This window comes from Lynx canadensis, chromosome F2, assembly GCF_007474595.2.
Source record: "Lynx canadensis isolate LIC74 chromosome F2, mLynCan4.pri.v2, whole genome shotgun sequence".
Classification (NCBI taxonomy): domain Eukaryota; kingdom Metazoa; phylum Chordata; class Mammalia; order Carnivora; family Felidae; genus Lynx; species Lynx canadensis.
Window position 1 is genome coordinate 9,003,518 of NC_044320.2, and position 23,721 is coordinate 9,027,238.

Here is a 23,721-nt window from a genome sequence, read left to right on the forward strand (position 1 = left end):
TGTACTGTATTGTATCATGTTGTGTTGTGAAGAATGCATATGGTATACATATAGTAGACATTTATTTCATGGTACTAACTAATCACCAGGAACTATAGAAATTTCTGACACCATGAGAACCAGTAGGCAAGCCGCAGCACATTCCCAGGGAGCACCACCCAGCAACTCATCTCAGCGAGCACCACCAGGGAGCACCACCCAGCGGTTCATCTCAGCGAGCACCACCAGGGAGCACCACCCAGCGGTTCATCTCAGCGAGCACCACCAGGGAGCACCACCCACCAACTCATCTCAGCGAGCACCACCAGGGAGCACCACCCAGCGGCTCATCTCAGCGAGCACCACCAGGGAGCACCACCAAGCGGCTCATCTCAGCGAGCACCACCAGGGAGCACCACCCAGCGGCTCATCTCAGCGAGCACCACCAGGGAGCACCACCAAGCGGCTCATCTCAGCGAGCACCACCAGGGAGCACCAACAGCGGCTCATCTCAGCGGGCACCACCAGGGAGCACCACCCAGCGGTTCATCTCAGCGAGCACCACCAGGGAGCATCACCATGAAGCTCGTCTCAGAGAGCACCACAAGGGAGCACCACCCAGCAGCTCATCTCAGAGAGCACCACCAGGGAGCACCACCCAGCGGCTCATCTCAGCAGACAACAGATCACGTGGCTCTACTGCTGTTGCATTACTTACCCTTTCTCACCCCCTCAGCAGTATTTCTTAATAGGGTTTTGCTTTTGGGGTAAGACAGACAGAGAGCAAGTTGGTGGCCATGGTGGGGACATTTCCACCACGGCAAGTGGCAATCGCCACAAATCAGGGCTTCCACTCACCCTCGCCAGCTGTGAAATATTGGCCAGCACAGCACAGAATGGGGTTCACAATAGGCCCTATCTCGTCAGGGGTGCTTGGGGACTAAAGAAGATGTTGTTGTGAAATGCCAGCCTGGTGCCTGGAGCCAACCTGGCACTGAGCGCTTGGCAGGAGCTGTGGGCAGGACGCAAATGAGGACAGAGAGTGAGCCATTCAGTAACCCTACCTCCATGTGGTAGTTTCGACGTGGATTGCAGACAGGCCTAATTGCATGGGCTTTTCATTTCCTACCCAGGTTATGTTCCCTTATCTAGAATTGCTGTAAGGTCCAAGTGCATTTGCTTAGCAGGAACTGTGTGGCTTCGACTGTTTTTTTTAGAAGCCACATTTGACTTTATCAAGAAACCAGAGACCCTGCCCCGCTTGCCAGCCATGCACAGCTGCGGAGAGAACGGGCAGCCTTCGTTCTCTTTAAAGAGCAAAGGGAAGGTACGAGGGCCCCGGGGGCCCGCCCTTTCCAGAAAAGCCGGGGCTCTGGGGCACTGCTCGACCACAGAGCAGCACTAGCCACTCCCACCCTGGATGCGAAGCGGGCGTGCTCCCTGGGCCCTCCTGCTGGGGCAGGCCCGTGAACAGCCTCTTCTGCATTCACACTCTCTCAGCCTGAGCCTCTGTTCTGCACTGACATGTGGAACTTTCTGCTCACTGGGGACCGCAGAGTCCTATAGTGCATTGCCGTGGGCTCTCTGGGACCCCCTGTTGGTGCTCCCAGACAGGTTTGTGCCTCTCTCCTGGCCTTTGTTCTATGAATAGCCTGGCACCATCGTTATGCTGTGACTGCCCCATTGCCTGTGTGTGCAGGTCTCTGAAACTCTGAGGGCCGTGAGGGCAGGACCCTGGCCCACCCCACCTCCGTAGCCTGCTGCCTGTCCCCACACAGTGGTCACTGCTCCCATCAGCCCACTCTCCTCTACCCCTGGAGACACTTTTGCATAATCCCTTGTAGAACAGAATTCTCTTCCCCTTTCGTGCTCCAGAAGCCCCCTGACCCCACCGTCATGCAGCCCCCACAGGAACCTCAGCTACATCTCTGCTTGCAGAGAGAATAATTATCTCCTCGCAGGAGGATAGGAATACAGCCCATTTCACAGGGGTTAGCAAATTAATACAGGGGAAAAAAGCACTCTTAGGTGGTTTCTGACATATAGTAAGCGCTTAAGAAATGTTCCATTTCTCTTGTATCCGGCCCGTCAGCCCAGCTAAATAAACCCTCTGCAGGCAGGACCTTCTACCTCCCATGTTTCCTCGGTGTTTAACGTGTATCAGGATTTCGGTGAGTATCACTTCCCTTCCCCTGCCTCAGGGGCAGTTCTTCAGAAACGGGTCCTGGGTTATGCCTCTCGTCTCTGGCTCTCAGCCTGGAGTCTAATCTGGGGCCTGTGGTCAACACTCAATATAGATGTCAACAGACTAAAAGGCCAACTACTATGGAAATTCTTTCCAAGAATTCCTCCATAAAAACTTACGCTGCGTGTGCCAAACTGATGGAGAGGAGATTAGGGTCCTTTCCACCCTTCATGGTTCAGGTGGGCATATGACAGAGTCAGAGTTCAGACCTAGGTCTTTCTGACTGACTGAATCATTATGTTATGTGGTTGGGTCTGAATAAGATGTGATTCCTGTGTGGCCTTGGGCAAGTGACTTAACCTCTCTGAACCTCCCTTTCCTTATCTAACAGCATTTGTGAAGATTAGATGAGATAAGGCTTATAAATGCTTCATCCAGCCAGGCACACAGAAAGAGTCCGATGAATACAGGCTGATTAGTAACACCAGAGGCCCTGGGCATGGTCAATGCTCAGTCAGTGTCCTTTGAAAGAGAGCACCGCTGTGCATTTTTAATTCCCCGGCCTGCAGTTTCTGGACAGAACCCTGAGTCCCCAGCCTGACCCCACAAAATATATATTGGAAAAAGCTAGGGGTCTGTGCCGTCCGATGAAAAGAAACAGAACAGATGGAATGAACTGGGACAATGAGCACCTTGGGTTCTTCTCTCTGCCACCTCCTGCCATGATGTTGTAATGCCCTGGTCCGATTCCCATGATATTTCTGAACAAATGATTTATATCTTAAGCTTCTTTTTACCCAAGTCTTCCCTGAGCCAGAGAAAGACATTTTTCAGTCTTCTGCGGGGTGAGGAGATGGGAGGGGGGATGAGAGGAGAGACGGGCGGGGAAGCTCTGAAGACGAAGGGTTCCATTTCGAAGCCCCCGAAATACGCAGGGCTGGCCCTGGGGTCTCCTGGGGGGCCGTAGTGCTAAGCAAGCATTCACTTCTCCCCTGTCCCTGTGAGTTAAAGCCCATATGGAACATTCTTCTCTAAATAGAAACCCAGCGAGGCTATGTCATCATACAACCCTGATGTTTTTCCTAAAATAAATCAGGATGTTAAAATAAAATTAAAAGCAGGACCCTGACCCCCAGTGAATTCAGATCAAGGATCAGTCACAAGATGCTCAAGGTAGACATCAGCGGGGAAGATTCCATTCAGCCTGCTAGTCATTAACTCCACATAAATCTGCCCTAAAGCCAAGGAATGCCTCGGGGGTTAGTAGGCTCAGGGACAAGGGCCGGGGCCAGATTCTACCACGGAGCCCCATCCCAGCCCCTTCAAGTTGGATACAGCTCTGGAGCAAGAGGCCACACCACTGATGGGTTTGGTCTCTTAGCTTATTAGTTAGTTTTATTATTGTTTTTTCAATGTGTTAATAAATTGCTTATTAATTGAGTCAGGGGAAAACCGGTCAAAGGGTCTGGACATTGTCACATCCAATCACTCACGGGATGGGAAAGACCTGCCAGCAATGTGGAAACGGAGAAGAGTGACATCTAGGGTCACCAGCTCTGGCCTTGCAGCCTGACTCTAGTTGTGTGGTTTGGGGCTTAGTAGCTCCAACTTCCTATGCCACCCTCTCCTCATCTCGAAATGGAGGAGAGAATGCCCGTTCACGGGTATTAAATTCCATGCCCCCGTAGAAGCCCTGGCACGTGCAGGCACGCAGCAGACACGTAATACCAGTTTTCCCCTCCTTTCCTCCTTTGGGGCAACGCATTGCGTTGGGCGAAGGGTGTAGAGATCCAAGTTATAGATCTCTAAGATTCCTCCAAACTGCACATTCCATGAGTCCCATTTCCAGGACAAGTGCCCTGGCAGGGCCAGCATCGGTCCTATATTGCCTCTGAAACGAGGGAGGAAGCCATGACTGGAGATAACGAACCTCATCTCAGCCTCTCCATTGGACACCTACTCAGAGGGGGTTTTCAATCTTTTTGTACGCGGCACATCCTTCTGGATTTGCTTCCGGGACACAGGGTGAACGTGCCCAGTCTCCAGGCAGCTCCCCACTGTTCCCCAACTGTACCCGCACCTAGAAACACCTGGAAGGTAGGAGCTGACGGGACCAGAGTGAGTCTCAATCACTGTTCTACCAACAGAGAAACAGACGCAAGGGAAGACTTTCCAAAAGACAAACACAGAGTAGATGGCAAGCTGGGAAGACACTCGTATCTCTTCATTTGAGTACAGAGCTTCTCCATCATCCCGCGCAGACCATCCATTCGTTCATTGGCCGATTTCAAACTGAGCTCCCCAAACGGGCTGGGATATAATCAGCACATATGTATGAAGCGCCCACGTTGGGGCAACGCTGCCTTGACCCTGAAATCCTAACTCCATGTACATCGTCAAATACACACCAGTGTCCCCCTCTCCCTCCCCAAGACTGCCGTGTGTTCCATTGCCCTAATTGACAAGTTCCAAAAAAAAAACACAAGGGAACTTGGCAGAGTGCACGTCTATTGGTTTCCCCTGCCCAGCAACAGCCCCTTAACCATACTTTGAAGACCCTCCTCTCTCCCACTGTGCATACCGTCTTGAGAGGACATCACTCGGGCTGCCCCACCCTCCCTCTGGCAGTGGGAGGGCACAGAGCCCAAGCTGGGCCAAACTCCCTGACTTGAATTTAAAGCTTGACTACAACAACCAAAGTCTGATGATGGAGACACTGTCCATTCATTCCTGCTAAATACATCCCGGTCGCTGAGGCCAGGTGAGTCATCTTTGCTTTGAGTCTATCAGCAACAGATAAATTCCCTCCCTGCTGAAGTTCTACAGGATCGATTTCTGTCACTTGGACCCGACGAATCCCGGCTGGTCTGCTTCCCAGCCCAAGGACATCATCCTAATACATGGTTGGCAGGCAGCCAACCGAAGACGGCCACGTAGCCAGAAGGGGCGGGTGACTCACCAGGTTTCTGGTACCATCCAAAGGGATAGGTGCGGACCTCAGTGTCAGGGGAGCCACAGTCCAAAATGCGCCAGGTTCCTGCATTTTCCTCACTGCACGTCTGAAGTCCCAGGCTGTTCAGAGTCAAGCACGCCACCTCTCCTCCTGGAGCAAAGGAGTAACCAGGACCAGAAAGACGATCATGAGGGAAGACTGCTAACTGAATGAGGGAAATCCTGCAAACCCATCCTCCAGCAGGCGCCTGGGGTGCTCTACCGGACTCCAGGCACGATCTTAGCCACCGGCGAAAACCCGGGTGCTGCAACGAGCTTGTCTCAGAGCGCAGGGATGGAGGGAGCTTATCCTGATGGGGCACCCGCCACGCGCCCAGGGCTGGTCTCTGCTGGCATCCCGTCACTCGATCCTCACACAGTCCCGTGAGGGGGGATTTGTATTTCCATTTGCACGTGAGGGATGCGGAGACGCTCTGGGATTAGGTGGGTTTTCCTGGATCACATCACTAGCAAGGCACTGAATCCAGTTTTAAATTCAGGTCATATGGATGGATGCAGAGTTCATCCCACCAAGCTGCCTGAGCCGCATCTTGAGAGATGAGCTGGGAGCCTAGAAGGAGGCCATGTGAGCCAGGCAAAGTGCCGTGTCAAGGTGCCCGGGCGGTGGGCCAGGAGCCACGTCCCGCCGGCTGTTCCATGTATTAGCCACCGCCCCTCCCAGGCCCCCACTTTCCATGTGTGAACAAGGACGGCACCTCCCCATCCACCCCAAAAAGAGCAGATGTGGGAGCATGTTTTCCAGGCTGCCAAGTGCTGTGCTCAGGCAGGCGGAGTCGCTCTCGCTCTTACCTTTCAGCTGGGACACGTTTAGAAAGCCAAAGCCAGTACAGCACGGGTCCGCATCGCACAGCCGTTCACATTCGAAGAAGCTGGCACGAGGAGAGAAAGAGCGGGCAAGAGGGGTTTTGTGAGTGGCCCAGGACCTACTGAATTATGGTCATTCTTACTTCTGGGAGTTCCTTTCCTCATGACTCCGTAAAGTGGGGGTATTGTGGCCAGTATGCATGAGTGGATTCCTAGCTTTGAGGGTCCTTCTAAAAACAAAATTCTAGGGGCGCCTGGGTGGCTCAGTCAGTTGAGCGTCCAACTTCAGCTCAGGTCACGATCTCACACTCCGTGAGTTCGAGCCCCGCGTCGGGCTCTGTGCTGACAGCCCAGATCCTGGAGCCTGCTTCGGATTGTGTGTCTCCCTCTCTCTCTCTGCCCCTCCCCTGCTCATCCTCTGCTTCCCTCTGTCTCAAAACTAAATAAATTTTTTTTTAATTAAAAAAAATTTTTTTAAATAAAAACAAAATTCTACTCTTTTCTCAGGAACATAGTCTTGGCATCTTTCATTCATTGGCTCATTCTTTCATCGAGCATTTATTCTGTGCCTGTTACGTGCCGGTCTCTAAGCCAAGCTCACCCAGCATCCTGAATGTGAGAAAGTTCGGCTTTGGGCTCTGGGGAAAGGAAGACAGGGTAGAGAAGGCATCTTCAGAAATGGGAGACCCCATGGGCTTGCGGTCGGAGTGATCCAACCAGATGTCTGTCGGCAAAGACCGGCACATTTCCCCTGACCCAGCTTCCCTTCATATGTGCCGTGTAATGTTGGCTAATCACACTCTGGTTTGCTGGGTCAGCGTATCCAGGCCCCCTCTCGGGACCTACTTTGCCGGATAACCCAGTGTGGCTGCTACACCCCTCCCTCAGCTTCTAGGACCAGTCCTGGAGAAACGTAGTGGCTCCAAGCCAATGCTCCCGGGCTCAGCTCTAACTCCCCTCACCCTGACTGCCTGTCCCAGTTCTGATCGCTCGTCCTTGACTCGAGAGAGCTCGCTCAACCCCTCAGCTCCTTTTCGGGGGGGGGGGGGCAAACTGCCTCACTCTTGCCACTTTCCTTCTTTGTTTTAGGAGCCCCTGAACTCAACTCGCATTGTGGTGCACAAAGCCTCCGTGTCTTGGACGATTTTTCCAATGCTGACTGCAACTCTGCCCTGATGGCTGTGGACCACCTGCCCCGTGGCTCCCTCTCCCAGAGTCCTGCCCACCTGCCCACCCGCCACTGTGTTTTCCTCTCTTGGAAGCCCAGTGCTGAGCTCCAGCCTGGATGATGTGCTGTCCCATCAAACCATCCTTCTCTGAGTCCCCAGCACCAGTATGGCGTCTATCTCTGGTTCCAACCCTCTCTCTCTGACCCTGCCCCAGCATTGCAAGCAGTGCCCTGCCAGATCTCAAGACAGCCTACCCCATATCATCCTTTTAAGTCCATTTTCAAAAGCAGATTTTTTTTTTTTTTTAATGTTCATTTAGGAGCGCTTGGGTGGCTCAGTTGGTTGAGCGCCCATCTTTGGCTCAGGTCATGATCTCGAGGTTCGTGGCTTCGAGCCCCGCATCGGGCTCTGTGTTGACAGCTCGGAGCCTGGAGGCTGCTTCCGATCCTGTGTCTCCCTCTCTCTGCCCCTCCCCCACTCATGCTCTGTCTCTCTCTCAAAAATAAATGAACATTAAAAACAATTTTTTTAAGTGTTCATTTATTTTTGAGAGAGTGTGGGAGGGAGGGGCAGAGAGAGGGGGACAGAGGATCCAAAGTGGGCTCTGTGCTGATAGCAGAGAGCCCGATGAGGGGCTTGAACTCACACACCGTGAGATCACAACCTGAGCTGAAGCTGGACGCTTAACCGACTGAGCCCCCCGGGCGCCGCTTCAAAAGCAGATCTCAACCACCAGCGACATGACACAGTTTCATAAATCAGCAACACTTCATAAACCAACAGTTCATAGGCCAATGACTCTCGAATTCTAAAGTAGAAAAGAATCACCAGGAGGAGAATTTTACTTAAAATTCAGATTCTTGAGCCCCATCCCAGGAAATGCTGATTCAGTAGGTCCAGGAAAGGACCCAGGAATGTAGTTTGCAAAACATCCTCTTGGTGATTCTGATGAGTGGGATCAAAGACTAGGCTGAGAGAAACATCAACTTCAAGTAAAACAACTAAATAACAGCTAACTACCTAAATATATAATAACATACTTTTAAAAATAATGTATCAAACAAATTAAAATTCCTGATAAGCTTATGAGCTTGTTAGAAGTTCTACCTTCTCTCCAGATTTTGCACACGGCATAGTGAGACTTTGCCGATCAAGTTTATCACAACACTTGATAATATCTGTTCATTGATAAGACACGGGTCAGTGTCTCCCTTTTGTGTCAGATGCCTGGATGAGCATGGCTAAATTTTGTGTTTGGTATCAGTAACTCAGCCACGGTTTTTAGATATGGTCACCTCCTCATTACCTTTCCACTCTTTGCGTTGGGTTTTACAGTTTCTTATGTATGTGCCTTAAGTTGATATTAAGTCACCTTCTTATGGAAGCAGAAAAGTCTTAACAATAAAGATTTGAGAGGACAGAAGTAGCTTACCCATTGGAAATGGATTTTTCAGACATGGGCACTTTGTTTCTAATGGAAATCCCCGTCAGTTTTTGGAACGGCAGGCGAGTATAAAAGTTCTTCACTTTATCTCGCAGTATAACTACACAGGGGAAGAAAGAAATTATATATTATTTAGAGAGAGATTTGTTGTATCTATGAAATATGAAGATTAGGGTAGACACAACAGATCGAGAGTTTCCAATTAAAGATGGCATATTAAACTCACACGCTTACTCTCTGTTCTTATCACAAATCTCACTAAAATGACAGTAAGGGGATTCTTGTAAAGGCTCACACACACAAGAATAAAGAGAATAGGATGGGGCGCCCGGGTGGCTCAGTCAGCTGAGCGTCCGACTTCCGCTCAGGTCATGATCTTGCGGTTCGTGAGTTCGAGCCCTGCATTGGGCTCTGTGCTGATGCCTCGGGGCCTGGAGCCTGCTTCGGATTCTGTGTCTCCCTCTCTCTCTGCCCCCCCACCCCGACTTGTGCTCTGTTGCTGTCTCTCTTTCTCTCTCAAAAATAAACATTAAAAAAAAACTTGCAAAGAATAGGAGAAGGGATACAGGAACAATTCTGGAAGCTAGAGAGCAATTCTGGAAGCTTAGAGGAGCTAAGAAAGCTGAATCCTCAACTTTTCTGTGGGAAGAACAAGATACCCTATACACCTTCTGGAATCCCCAAAAGTTTAAGTATTGACATCACTGGGATGAAGGTGGCCTAAACCAGGATAGGCCGGAAATCTCTAGAAGAAGCAGTTAGGTCTCCGGACGGCTTCCCCGCTTCTGCACGGGAGACAAGTGCCTTCTCCCCACTGCAGAAGATAGATAGAAGGCTTATTCTCCGAAAAGAACAAAAAAGAGGGGATCTCTTCGATGCACCAGGTGGCGTTTGTGGTGGGAATCCCACACTGAAACTAGGGGATTCTTTCAGATCCACCTACATGGTGACGATTGAGACTCTCATCTTCCAACCTTATTTGGCATCCGAACCAACAGCAGTCAGGCTCATGGCCTCAGGCCAGGTGTTACAAGATTCCTTCATGGGAAGGACCCATAAATAAAGACCTGAGGGATCCCCCCAAAGGGTGGCCCAGCTAGATTATCCTACAGGGAAATCTGTAGGATTGTGTCAGATGCCTGGATGAGCATGGCTAAATTTTGTGTTTAGCACCAGTAACTTAGCCACGGTTTTCAGACATGGGCAGCGAGCTCTCACCACACACTCTGAGCTTCCCAATCAGTTTCTGGGCCCCTCTCTTACATTTGAATGTAAAACCGAGGGTCACCAGATATCTGAGAAAGAACTCCAGCACAGATAGAACAGCAAACAAAGCATGATAATATCCCAGAAGAAATGGAGACTGTGCAGGGGAAAAACACTCCATAAAAAAAAAAAAAAAAAAAAAAAGTGGCATTAATGTCCTCAGAGAGAAAAATCAACTTCTATCTTGTGAAAGCCACTGTTGGGATTTTCCGTAACAGATAGCTGAATGGAATTTGAACTGATAGGCGCATTAATGGTGGCTTTCTCTAAGGAGTACGATTGCAGAACAGGATCATTCTCTATGGTCAACTTGATGCGTTTCTAAATGGTGTCGCATTGTTACAAGGAGCGTGAGTAACCTTAATTTCAAAAAGAAGAATCAGTTAATGTGGATATTTCTAAAACCAAGGAGCCAGTAGCCCACTGGAAATGCCGTTTGCGCAAATCCCACGAAGCACCCACCTTTCTTCCGGAACAGGGTCTTTGGCTGGTGGGGCAGGAATAGTCTGCAGCCTTTGGGATTGGGCTCCATGACATCGTCACACACTTGGGCCTCTGGGTAGAGGGTGCAGGTGAAGTACAAGGGTGTACTGTCTGTTATCTCCGCCAGCTGACAGAAAGAGGGCTCCTGGATACAGCCTGCAGGCAAGAGAGCAGTGGGTTTCGGTCCTTGGGAGGCCTGAGGGAAAGTAACCTCTACAGGATCTACTGGGAAGAAATGCCGGGAAGAGATTCTTCCTTGGAGGACAGAGGCCCAGGACCGTTGAGAATATCCATTCTGAAAGGCCCAAGAGAAAATACTAGAGTTCTGCTAGCTGGGGAGAGGATTGTGCACCAAACAGGGAGTCCATGTGACTCTGAATGAAAGCAGAATCTAAGAAGGTGAAGAGTGAGCTGTGAACTCAGAAATACAGGGGAAGAGAGAGCAAAATTCCACTGGATCTTTACCCAGGACCATCTCAGAGGCAGGTGGGATCTTCAGACCTGAGGCCATGGGACTATAAAACTTTTGTGAACTCTGTGAATGATCTCCCCTGTTCCACTCCCATGTCAGACTCTCCCACTGGTATATGTGAGATCATACAGTTTTTTCACAAGGATGGATTATAGTTTATTTATCTTCTTTTGTTTTCTCATCCCCAAGGTCAAATGCAAGGCTTAGAACATAGCACATGCTAAACATAGCACATGCCTATTGGGTAAAGGATGGGTGGATGGGTGGGCGGATGGATGGATGGATGATAGGTTCTGGGAGTAGAGTAGGGATTATCTCTACTATAAGCTTCTTGAATCGATGGGTTATGTCCTGTCTTTCTTTTGTATCACCCCTGGTACTAACACTGAAGTGATTCCTGAGTTATGCCATTGAGTCTCATCCTATCTATTTCTCAAGAGTCGTAAAACTAGGTCTGTGTTGCCTGACCAGAGGATCCAGAAGAGGAAGGATGTGTTCTAAGGACACTTACGAGACAGGCACCACAGGTTTGCCTGCTGAGGGGAAAACAGGTGCTTGAAAAGCCAGTGCTGCTGGTTGGGCAGGGATAGGCTTCCATTGACAATGACCTGGTTAAGGTCCACGGGGAAGAAAAGTTCTGTTGTCAAATCTGAAAAAGAAGGAGAGGGTCAACTTCCTTTGCTTTATCGCCACAGTGAGTCTCTCTCTCTCTCTCTCTTTCTCTCTCTCCCCTCCTCTCTCCCTCTGTGTCTCTGTCTCTGTCTCTGTCTCTCTCTCTCACACACAACACACACACACACACACACACACACACACACACACACACACACACATTTTTTTTAGTCTGTGTGAAGCCAGAACAGGTCTGGAGGCAATAGGGCTGGGAGTCTAGCCAGGCAGGAAGGGGTCGGAAGCTTTCAGAAAGTCCTAAAATTATAGAGTTGCAAGATCTTAGAATCTTAGTTTGGAAGACACCTTGGGAGCCATCTGGTTCAACTTTGCACCCAAGGCAGGACTTTTCCCCATGGTATTTCTGGCCGGTGCCCCTGCAGCCCTGTGTGACGCGTCCGTGCTGACCATAACAGGCCACTCCACCACTGGGGACTTGTGGAGTCCAAATGGTCTGTCACTTTGAGCCACTGATGCTCCTGTCTTTTGAAGCCACGCAGAAGTGCTGTCTCTCTCCCAGATGGCAGCCTACATTTGTGAAGACAGCTCTGCCCGGCCCCACACCGCAAGCTGCAGCTTTGCTAACCCTTAGTCGTTCCTCGTATCCTCACCACGATCGCTGGCTTTGGGATCTTTCTGGGTGCCCTGCCGCCCATGGGACAGAAGTGCAGCCTTCTTCTTGGTCCAGACTCTACTTGCGTTTTAAGCTTTATCTGCAGTTGCCTCGACTCATGCTCCAGGAGCACAGTCACATCGCTTGCTGCCCCAGGACTGTTGACTGTGCTCACCCCTCTTCCTCACCTACCTAGTCCTCCTGTGCTTCAAGGACCAATGCTGTTCCCTCCTGCCCTGATGTGTTGTAGCACTCTAAAGAGTCTCCCCAGTGCTGAGGGGCCTGATGCTCCCTTCACGAGAGGTCTGACTTTGCATAGGCGTTTACCTGGGGTCATGAAGCAGTTCATGGGGATGAGGTGGGGCCCATTTACAATGTCCCTTAGCCCAGGGATCTGGCATCACATCCATATGGACCCCCATTTGCCTTGGACTTGAGCATCCTTCCAGAGGCCCACTTTCCATGCTCCATAGAGGAGGCTCATGAAGACTGAACTTTCTCACCAACAAAAACCACCAATGGAGATGACATCTTTACTCACATCTGCCAAGGCCAGAAGTTTAGCCCTGGCAGAGACTCCAGAGACAATGTTGCCCTTCTCTGTGCCTCCCCAGCCTTCTGGGTTCTTGAACTTAATATTATTGTACAATGGGCAAAAAAAAAAAGCTCTCTTAAAAAATGGGGTGCCTGGGTGGCTCCATCAGCTAAGCGTCCGACTTCAGCTCAGGTCATGATCTCACAGTTTGTGGGTTCGAGCCTCCCATTGTGCTCTGGGCTGACAGCTCAGAACCTGGAGCCTGCTTCGGATCCTGTGTCTCCCTCTCTCTCTGCCCCTCCCTCGCTCACACTCTGTCTCTCTGTTTCTCTCTCAAAAATGAATAAACATTTTTTTTTTAATTTTTTTTTTCCAACGTTTATTTATTTTTGGGACAGAGAGAGACAGAGCATGAACGGGGGAGGGGCAGAGAGAGAGGGAGACACAGAATCGGAAACAGGCTCCAGGCTCTGAGTCATCAGCCCAGAGCCTGACGCGGGGCTCGAACTCCCGGACCGCGAGATCGTGACCTGGCTGAAGTCGGACGCTTAACCGACTGCGCCACCCAGGCGCCCCAAAAAAATGAATAAACATTTTTTAGAAAACAAAGCTCTCTTACTGTACAATGGGCAGTTTGCATGCCTGCCCCGTGATATCACTTGTTAAGACAGCAGAGGAAGAAAGAAAAAAAAAAGAACACACGAGGTCTGAGGACAAAGTTGAAGTCCCTTCGATCACTTTGCCCTCAGAGCCTTTGCACAGAGGCTGGAAATGCCTGGCGGATCCTTCCAGGCTCCTCTGAGAAGCCTTTCTGACCCCTTCAGGCCGCTTAGCATCCTCCTACCCCCTCATCCCCACCACACTCGACACCTGTCCCCATTGTAGCCTTTGCCACGCTGTCATGCCATGGCTGGCACGGGGGCAATCCTCGCTAGCCTGCGAATGTCCGAGGGCATGGCACTTGTGCTCAAAAAATGTCTGGTGGACGGTAGAATGAATACGTAGCCCACTCAGTTTGTACTTGGTTTACACGGCATTATTCGGAAGAATTCCTTGCCTTCTTGTTCGCACTCCCCTGGGAGGCAAGGAGGCCGGTACAGGCCTTGCCAGACAGGAGGTTGCTCTTGCTGGTTTTCCTGTGTGTGTCCCAAACACTCAGACTCACTGAAGTAACACTGGAGCAGAAAGGGGACAAGTGCTCCCTGTGCTTTGAATCGGGGAGGCCATTCTTGGGGACACAGGCCAGGTAAACAAGCCACGGAAATGGCACTGGCCGGGCTGCAGAGGAGCAGATCAAAGGGGCCCCTCCTGCAGGGGTGTTATCTTCCTCAGCCCAGGAATGTAATCAGTCAGAAAGGGAAAACCGAGCTGAGCTGGGTCTATTCAGCCTGGATCCCTCCAAGGTCTTGGGCAGGGGCCCAGCTCCCTTTCTGGTGGCACGAGGTGGGGATGGGGGGGGTGGAATGGGTCCTTCCTGTGGGAGCCATGTGATAGTTTTAGAGATGTGGTCTTACACAGTGTATAATGATGGATTTTACAAAACGTCCAGAATTGCCCCAAAGTCATTCACCTGTTCATTACCCCGAGGACCCCCGCGGCACCACGAAGGCTGGGGAATCGGCTAACACAAGCAGCCCAGGACCGGCAGGGGCCAGTAGGAGCACCCAGCGCAAGGCGGGGACTGCAGCAAACGGGAGAGCCATGCCCCTGATGGCAGGGGCAGCTCAACTCCGCTTGGGGGACGGTCGCCAGGCCGAAATTTGAAGCCTGTATTGCCAGAGCTTTTTCCTCTGTTTTTCTCCCAAGAAGCTTCGAATCTGAATTTTTATATAAAATCTCCCAATTTAAAATTACTGGCTCAGGGGGCGCCTGGGTGGCGCAGTCGGTTAAGCGTCCGACTTCAGCCAGGTCACGATCTCGCGGTCCAGGAGTTCGAGCCCCGCGTCAGGCTCTGGGCTGATGGCTCAGAGCCTGGAGCCTGTTTCCGATTCTGTGTCTCCCTCTCTCTCTGCCCCTCCCCCATTCATGCTCTGTCTCTCTCTGTCCCAAAAATAAATAAACGTTGAAAAAAAAAAATTTAAAAAAAATAAACAAATAAAAAATAAAAAATAAAAAAATAAAAAATAAAATTACTGGCTCAGTTAAAAAAATAAGAAAATAAGAAATTTCGCTCTGCAAATCAAACCAAACCCCGTCTGCTCAGTTAGCCGGGGGGCCACCAGGACTCAGCCCCGGAGCAGACACCATCCAAGCCAAGGAGTGGCCGGTGATCTAGAAGAACCCAGGCTTCGGAGGCAGCTGAGCAACAGTCTGAAACCTGGCACCGCTGCTTGCTTCAGGCTGGACTGGCTTTTGACAGGGGATACCGAGGCATCGGAGTCTCATATCGCTCTGATAAAGCGGGAACAACGATACCGGTCGGCAGAATTGTCCTAAGTTTTGCGAGAAGAGATACACACAAAATACCAAGTGCAAGGCCCGCCACCAGGAGGCTCAGGAAGGGGGTTTGCTCTCTTCTGCCTCCCTCCCTCGTGAGTTTAGAACTCACCCTTGCTTCAGCCAGAACACAATGGCCGGCAGCAGATAAACTTGAACACCAGCCTCGTGTTTGGGAGGCTCTGAAGGGCAGAACGCGTTTGCCAATACGCTGGGGCAAAGATCAGAAAGGTGAAGGTCTAGGCCATGGTGCAGAAGACACGAGGCCAAATGCTTGAGAGGGAGCTTGATGAGATCAAAGGAGGGACGGCCTCCTGCACAGGCGCCCGCCCCCGCCCCCCACTCCCACCACCCTGCTGGCAAAATTAAAGCCTCCACTGGAAAACCTCTGAAGGTTCAGAAGACATCGCTGCTAACAGCATCGGACAGGAATATGTCCTCTGACCCTAGTTTCCATCCTGAACTGGGATCTGCTGTCTGATGTGCAGTTACAGGAACAGAGAGGCCTGAGGACAGAACTTTGAGGAAGGCTTGCTAGGAGCCAGCCTTCTTGCTGGATCATCATCACCGATATCACTGCCACCACCTAACAACAGCCACTAATTCTTCAGCACCTGCTCTGCGCCACTGCAAGTTCAGTGTTACTTGCTCCCATTCCCACACTTGCCCCGCCTTATGGGTACCGCTCCCTCTCTCATTTATTGAAGGGGAAACCAAGGCTCAGGGAAGGTGACTGAGGGTTGCACAGGCAGATAGAGGCAGAGGTGGGGTTTGAACCCTGCTCTCCGGGGCTGAGAACCTGCAGTTTAAACCAGGGCTCCACCCTTGGGTCCTGCAACTCTTAGGGATGGAATGAACTCATAATTGCCTAACTTCTATGGGATGAGCCCTATTGCTGGTGGTTTCTGTACATTATCTCATTGGATCTGGACAAAAGCCCTGGGTAGAGGAAGAGGCTATGAATTTGGTGGCATCTGTTAAGCACCAGGAGATATGCCAGGGGCTTTAACTGCCATGTCATCTATGATGGGATTAGCGGAAAGCAAGGTACGTTCTCCACATGATGAATCAAGGCTCTTATCAGGTGAGCAAAGTACCCATGGCCGTGGAGTTAGCGGTAAGTGGCCAAAAAAAAAAAAAAAAATGGCTCAAGCCCTAATCTATCTGCTTTGCAATGTGGTGTTCCCTTCGTTGGGCCATGCTGTCTCCCCTGTGCTGGTAGACTAACCTGCCTCTCCTCTCCCTTCCCTTCCCGTCCTTTCTCTTCCTCCTCCTCCTCCTCCTTCCCCTCCCCTCTTTCCTCCTTCTGGCTTCCACCCTGAATTTTAGCCCCACCTAAGAAACAACAATTGCAACAGCTAGGGATAGCGTCTGAGACCGCACATACATTCTGTCCCTATTGATGTATGGATTTCTATCGTCCGCTGCACAAAATGACCCTTTCTCAAAAGACTCTCTAGAAATCCCATTCACTGCACAATTCCAGAATAGGTACATTTTGCTCACACTCACTGACCACAGTCAGATGAAACTTGCCCTTTAATCGATTTTTGCCGGTTTTGGGATGAGGGTTGTTTTGTTTTCCAGTAGCACTGTTGACTTGGCCGTGATCTCACTTTGCTTTCTGTGTCAATAGCGCCTCTGAATGGCTGTCCATATTTGTGGAATGAATAACTGGGGTTGAAAGCTAAGAGGGCAGTCCATGGCTACGTAACAGAGCGATGCTAATAAGTCCATCCACTGACTAGACCCTTGGCCTCGCCATCTTGACTCCAGCCACACACCAAGTATATAAAAGGTTTCGGGGCCGGTACCTGGTTCTGTTGGAGACGTTGGCCCTGGTTCCGTGTCTCTTCTGCATCCCATAGACTCAGACCGAGACCCCATGTCAGAATCTAGGAGTAAAAAGAAAGTATTGCTGTCCTTATGTTGGGGCGGAAAAAGGGATCGACAACGTGGCAATGTGGAAAATCCTCACGGTCCACAACCAGGTGCCTAAGACAGGATCTGGGACAAATCCAGGGGCAGAGGATTATACCCATTGGCCATTTAGGGAACAACAGCCAACCTCTCAATAACAAAACCGTGACTGTCCTCGCTTTTGAAATGATTAACACTTGCACAGCTAACGAAATGTGTTCATAAATATTGGTCTTTAACACACCCCATGAAGGCAAGGAGGAAGATTCCCATTTTACTCTAGAAAAGGAAAATGGAACTGTGTAGAGATGAAAGGACTTATCCCAGAATATGCAGGTGGAAAGTAGGTGCGTTCGAATTTGAAAAAATTAAGTAAAACCCTCAAGTTGGGAACCTGTCTTCCAGGAAAGCAGAGTGAGCCTATGGGGAGAACAGGGCATTAGACAAGCCTGTGGGTGCTTCTGCTCAGCGCTGCAAATGTCCTAGGGGGGAGAAATTCCTTCATTCTTCACCAGCTAGCTGCTTATTTATCAGAAAATTTAGGTAACGAGGAAGCACTGAATTCGGAGCCAGAGTCTGGGTCCCACCCCCAGCAATCCCCGGGGGCACATCACTGACCCTCGCCACGCTTTGTTTTTCTTGTCTGCAAAATGGATAAAATGTCACCCCCTTATATAGCCACCTTACAGGGACGACCGAGACAGAAGTGTATAATCTCATTAAATCACTTTAAAACGAGACTATGGTGGACACCCTCCTTTCCTTCCTCCTCCTCATTCTTTCTTCTGCCCTACCTCCGTCCTCACCACCACTGGCATGAGTTAGCAGCACGGATGCACGGGGCACTGCTCCCCGCACTTCACCTGCAACTACCTTGGCTGTGCTCACACGACCCTGGAAGGTGAGAGCTCTTACCGCCATGTTGCCCACCAGAAGCCAGGGCTTGGGGGGGGGGGGGATAACTGATGTGCACCAGGTCACAAGGTGGTGGGTAACGGAACCAGAAATCATACCTGGGGACTCTACCCCATGCCCTGTGTTCTTTCCCACCATCTCAGCTCGCGGGCACAGAAACAGTCCTGTCTCTAAGGGGACCTGACGTGGGTGAGGAGGGATCAAGGGAAGAGGAGGGAAGTGATGTAGGGGCGGGATCTGTCCTCACCCTCCCGCTAGCCCCATGGCCATGGCTTGTAAGGGTCCACTGCCCGAGGCTGGAGCCCCCACAGTGAAAGCTGTGCCTTAGCTCTCCCTCTCATCCTACTTCACTCAGACTCCTCTCCTCCATGATGTCTTGAACCATCCCGTGTCCCGGGCTCTGAGTAGGCACTTGGTCGACGTTGGGTAAACTCAGAGGAGGCAAACGAAGCAGTCAGGAGATGCCAAATGGGCACTACCAGAAGCACTCCCTGTAAACAGGGGTCAAGGCACCACCACGTGTCCTGTCCCCTCACCCTGACCTCAGCGTGGCCATGGCCGTGGCCCCTGGGGAAATGCCTCCCTAGTCTGCTGGGGCCTCAGAGCTCCCATCCTGTAGCAAGGGCAGCTTGTGGGCAGCGAACGTGACCTCACAGGAAGCCACGCTTCCTTCCCCCATCCCCCTTGGGGCTTCCACACTTTCCATTTTTCTTTCTAAGGTTTGGTATCTTATCTGATGAGGGCCGAACCCTTCTATGCCACACAGAGCCCTCACTTGGAAAGCAAATCTCTACAGTTGTCTCTGGGGAGCAGAGTGCCCTGTGAATGAGAGGTGGGGCCAGACAGCCTCGCGTAATCAGGGTCCCGCTCCGTCTCCCCCAAACACATATCCACAGCTCACCTTTCCAGAGATAAACCTGCTGGAAGCTGGTAACGGCATCCTGAGTTCCTTCCAGGGCTGCCGGAACTGCAAAGGGAGATATTTATTTCCATGAGCTTCGATGTGCTTGTTCTCACGGGGGACCCGCCATGGCCACGCTGACCCACCGCTCCCACACGGGCCCCTCTTGCCTGAGAACTCTATTTCCCATCGAGGCGCACTCAAAGAGAGAGCCTCGTGGAGCGGTCTTCCAGATCTCTGGTACAAAGCCAGAGCTGGTCGGACCCCAGGTGTCTGGCTCAGGGCATCAAAGAGACGGTCGTGGGGAGAGGCCAGGAAACCATGAGACAGAATATTACCGAAGGAACCGGGGATTAGCCAAAAGAGAACCCAGTCCACGGAGACCCTGGGGCTGCGTCCATCGTCCCTGTCACTTCAGTCCTCTGAGGCTCTGGCCTTGGGGGAAAATGGGGATGATGATGGGAGGCTGGGAATACTGTGAAGTCTCTTCTGTATCCTCAACATTTGATGTGCACCCTATGGTTGGTAGCTGCCATTATTTAATTCGTTACTAATATTATTCAGTGTCCTTTTCTGCCAAATGACACTCCTCCGGCATCACCCCTGGATGAGACCGGCTTTGCCACACCATTCCTTGATGGTCAGGGCAGCCTCTCTTGCCTCCGCTCAGCCCTAAGACCCTGCCAATCCCCCTGTGTTATGAGAGGCTAAGAAAAGAGCTCAGAAAGTACAGATTCTGAGGCAGACAACCCCACACATGGCAGGAAACACCTGGCTCACAGTCTGAGACATGAAGAAGTGATCACGTCTTGTTCACTATTATTAAGAACGACATATTATTATAGCCAATTATTATTAAGCATCATTGCCATTTGCCCAACACTATGAGGAGCACTTTCCAGATACTGCTTCATTTAAACCTCATAGGTAGGCATTTTTTGCCCCTAATTTGCAGGTGAAGGTCAAAATCCAGAGAGGTCAATGCCAGAATTCAAACACCACTTTCTAGGCTCCAAACCCCATGCTTTCAATCACCTCACCAAAGAGAGGATAACATATTTTAGAATTCTGCCCCTCCAAAATGGCAAACATCTGTAAAGGTTCTTGTGTTTAGAGAGGTGTTTAAGGAGGTTTAAAGAAGTTCAATTAAACAGTGACCTATTTGGGAAATTCAGCTATTAAAGTCATGAGCCCTTCCCCACCAAGAATTACCATGCTTGCCCCTCCCATGGGGCGTGGCCACCCCATGCTGGGCCACTGGGGTGAGTCAAAAATATTGAGCTGCACTTCCACTTGGTTTTCCTGCTAAACTGGGAATAAATAACGATTCTAGAACATCGCACGCTACCCAATATTGGGATTTCATGTTTCCTTAGAAGACCTACTCATGATTCTCTCAAAGCCCTCTTCAGAGGGTGGATGTCACTTATAAAACTTTGGGCAAGTTAAAACCTATGATATCTGGAAGATAGAGACTTGGATCTCTGAAAATGTGAAATTCACTCTACACAGTACAGAGGAGCCACTGTATACTCCTCCAACACCAACACCGAGCAGGGGCTCGATCTGTTCTGCTTCTGCCATCTTTCCTGATCACATTTGCTTATGATGAAGGTCAGACTAGGGGACTTTGTCCCAAGAGAAATTAGAGAATTTGTGTCTTAAGTCTTTTTACACTAAATATATTTGGCATACTGACTCTTCAAAAGGATGGAGAGTAGAAAGAAAGAACGAAAGAACAAAAGAACGAAAGAACGAAAGAAAGGAAGAAGGGAGAGAGAAGAAAGAAGGAGGGAAGGAAGATGTAAATATAGATATACAAATATATGCTTTTGGTAACATAAATGTCAATAACATAAGTAAATAAAGTCAATACAATTTTCAAAATAGCGTAGGCCATCCATTAGGATTCTTACTTATCCTGTAAAAGCAGGAGACGCATCTTAGCGGAAGGGTGCTTTAGTGCTCTCAAACCTAAGACTAAAACCAAGGACCACTTCATGACGTACTTTACCATGAGGGGTACTTGCATTTGGATCAGGGACCTTCAACAAGTATTAGTTCACATCCACACCCCTGCTTCTTCCCAAGAGCAACAATCTCTCAGGGATTTCTTCACCACTCGGCAGTTCCCATTTCTGACTTGGATGAGTTGGTGAGACTCTCATGTGGTCCAGAATATCTTGACGATGTGTGCTGAGTATGTCCTGCCTTCATGGAGCGGCAGGGAAAATCACAGGTGCCCTCCATCACCCAGAGGAGAACAGGTGCTCCACACAGGTGCACACAGATCTCACACTATACTGGGGGGCCCAGAATGCACTGCGCTGTGATGGGAATGGGACCTTCTGACCCACTTTTTATTCATCTCGAGGCAAAGGAGCCCTGTGACTTCTAGCCTGGAAAATATGGCGAGTCTTAATCTCATCCTCGGTTTTTGCCCATTTCAACACAGCTCAATCCAGTGGAATTCAGTTAAATTCAGCACACGAACACTGAGCACCTTGGTCGATCCAGAAAACCACCCAACCAACATCTAAGATTGGCACGTAGGTGTCTGTAAGTCACACAGAGAAAGTGATGATGCCTTGGTCATTTTAACTACGGATATGATTGCCCGGTCTCCACAGGGGTGTGCAGGAAACACGGGGACGAAAAGAATGGCTCTGCGCTCTCTCTTGTGTGCCCCATCTCCCACCCCATGTCCATATCCACACTTACCTCCTCCATCTTTCCAGATCGGTCGATGGCGCCCCCTCCTTCCTGCTCACCTTCTAGGAGCCACCCTCCTCCCCTGCATCAGTCTCCACATCCAACCAGCCTGTTGCCTAAACTAGTCTCAGATCCGCCCCTGCCAAGGGACCCACCACCCTTTCACACAGTTTTAACACATCTTTTGACACGATTAGATTTTCACTGGTTCCCTTGACTCCTTCCCACCCCCACCCCCGACCGAGCCACACAGCACCCGGGTATCCTTCCCGAAAGGCAATCCTACCTCCCGTCTTGCAAGAGCTGCTACACATTTCAGAATTCCCTTCCCTGCGATCAGGTTCTTGACAGTGTGAGCAGCCGCCCGGCGTCTGCAAGGTGCCCGTCTTCCCAGTTACGCCTAACACGTGCTTTCAGGCTCCTGCGTCACTGCGTGTGCTTCTCCTCTCTGCTTACAACTCCTGTCCCCTGCCACCTGGTTAACCTCCATTCACCCTTTAAGAATCAGGATCTGGGGCGCCTGGGTGGCGCAGTCGGTTAAGCGTCCGACTTCAGCCAGGTCACGATCTCGCGGTCCGTGAGTTCGAGTCCCGCGTCAGGCTCTGGGCTGATGGCTCGGAGCCTGGAGCCTGTTTCCGATTCTGTGTCTCCCTCTCTCTCTGCCCCTCCCCCGTTCATGCTCTGTCTCTCTCTGTCCCAAAAATAAATAAACGTTAAAAAAAAAAAAAAAAAAAAAAAAAAGAATCAGGATCTGCATCACCTCCTTCTAGAAGGCCCCCACAACCCCCCTGGCTGGGTTATGTACCCCTCCTCTGGATTTCCGCAGCACTCAACAAACACCTCTGTCTTTAAGCTCACACTTGACTGTAATTGTTCTTGAATGTACTAGAGCTTTCCGAGGTTGGGAACTGGGCCTTCTTCATCTTTGTATCACCCACACCGAGCATAATCCCTGCTGCAGAGCTGTCGTTGATTGCAAGGAGGAACACAGAACGGAAGCAAACGTTATGCCTCCCCTTCTCTGCTAAGCAATATTCTAACATAAAATAGGCTTCTTTAAGTTTATTTATGTATTGTAAGAGAGAGAGAGAGAGTGGAGGGGAGTGGCAGAGAGAGAGAGAATCCAAGCAGGCTCTGCACTGTCAGTGTGGAGCCCGATGCAGGGCCTGAACCCACAAACCGTGAGATCACGACCGGGGTGGAAATCAAGAGTCGGACGTTTTAACTGACGGAGCCACCAGGCGCCCCTAAAGCAAAAACAGTTTTAACTGTCCAGACATTTGTCCCATTCCTTCCGTGATAGTTGAGTTAGAACATCCCTGTTACACAAACAGGGCTCCACACTGACTCATCGCCTCTCTCTCGGTAATCAAGGCAGCAAGAACGCATACACATTTAGAAGTTTTGGGGTTTGGCACGGAGCCTGATTCTTGGGGGTTGATGGGTGCTGTGTGGTCTTAATATACTTCAAAACACTTCTGCAGAGGTCATGTGCTGTGTCTGGGGTGGGAGTGGGGGCTCAGTTTGAATCTACAGCCTGGGAGTGGGCAGCGTCCTAAGCCAGAAAGCCCAGGTTTCAGAGCCCACCGTATATTCTTTGTGCTTCCTAAACAAACTGCACTCTCGAATCCTTGTCTCAGGCTCTGCTTAGTGCTAAGCACATTGACAGCTCCTGTAAATAACTAGGAGGGTCAGCCTATTTATAGATGCTCATCAGACATCAACTCCAAATGCATTTGGTGACAAAGAGCATCACAGATGCACTGTTAAGTTTTTCCACCAAGCTCCCGGCACCCCGAGACAATAGCAATCGCTGATACAAAACAGACTCCTGTGAAGGGGACGCCAGCCATCAGCCTGAGCCTCACCATTGCCCAAAGCATGAAGCCTTTGGGATTCAGGATAAAGCCAGGGGTGTTCTGCCAAGGCCTGTGTTTTCCTGTCAAATGTCAAGTCTCTGTGGACATTAGGGGACATTTAATCTGCCTGTTTTCATTCATTTGCACTTCAAGACATTGTGAGAAAGGAGCCATAAGCCATTCCGGAGCTTTCCAAGACTTTCCTCTTAGAAAAGGGAAGATGGACCCAGCCAGCACCAAGTACTTGAAACATCCAGAGATGCCCACTGGCAACGCAGGAGATGCCGACCGTGGGTGGGTTCTGATCTTGAGGGAGATGTTTAAACAGAAATCTGATGACGGGAAAG

The 23,721-nt window shown here is 50.4% G+C and overlaps 1 protein-coding gene across 1 annotated transcript in view; it reads right to left on the reverse strand.

Moving 5' to 3' along the window:
• Window positions 1–23,721, reverse strand: part of TG (thyroglobulin) — a 252,962-nt gene that overhangs the window by 150,743 nt on the left and 78,498 nt on the right. The window contains exons 28-34 of the mRNA XM_030303527.1: window positions 18,804–18,869; window positions 16,882–16,962; window positions 11,326–11,463; window positions 10,322–10,498; window positions 8,582–8,693; window positions 5,966–6,045; window positions 5,124–5,267 (exon numbers count right to left, since the gene is read on the reverse strand). Of these exons, the coding sequence (XP_030159387.1) occupies window positions 5,124–5,267; window positions 5,966–6,045; window positions 8,582–8,693; window positions 10,322–10,498; window positions 11,326–11,463; window positions 16,882–16,962; window positions 18,804–18,869 (798 nt within the window). The remainder of the gene's footprint in view (window positions 1–5,123; window positions 5,268–5,965; window positions 6,046–8,581; window positions 8,694–10,321; window positions 10,499–11,325; window positions 11,464–16,881; window positions 16,963–18,803; window positions 18,870–23,721) is intronic.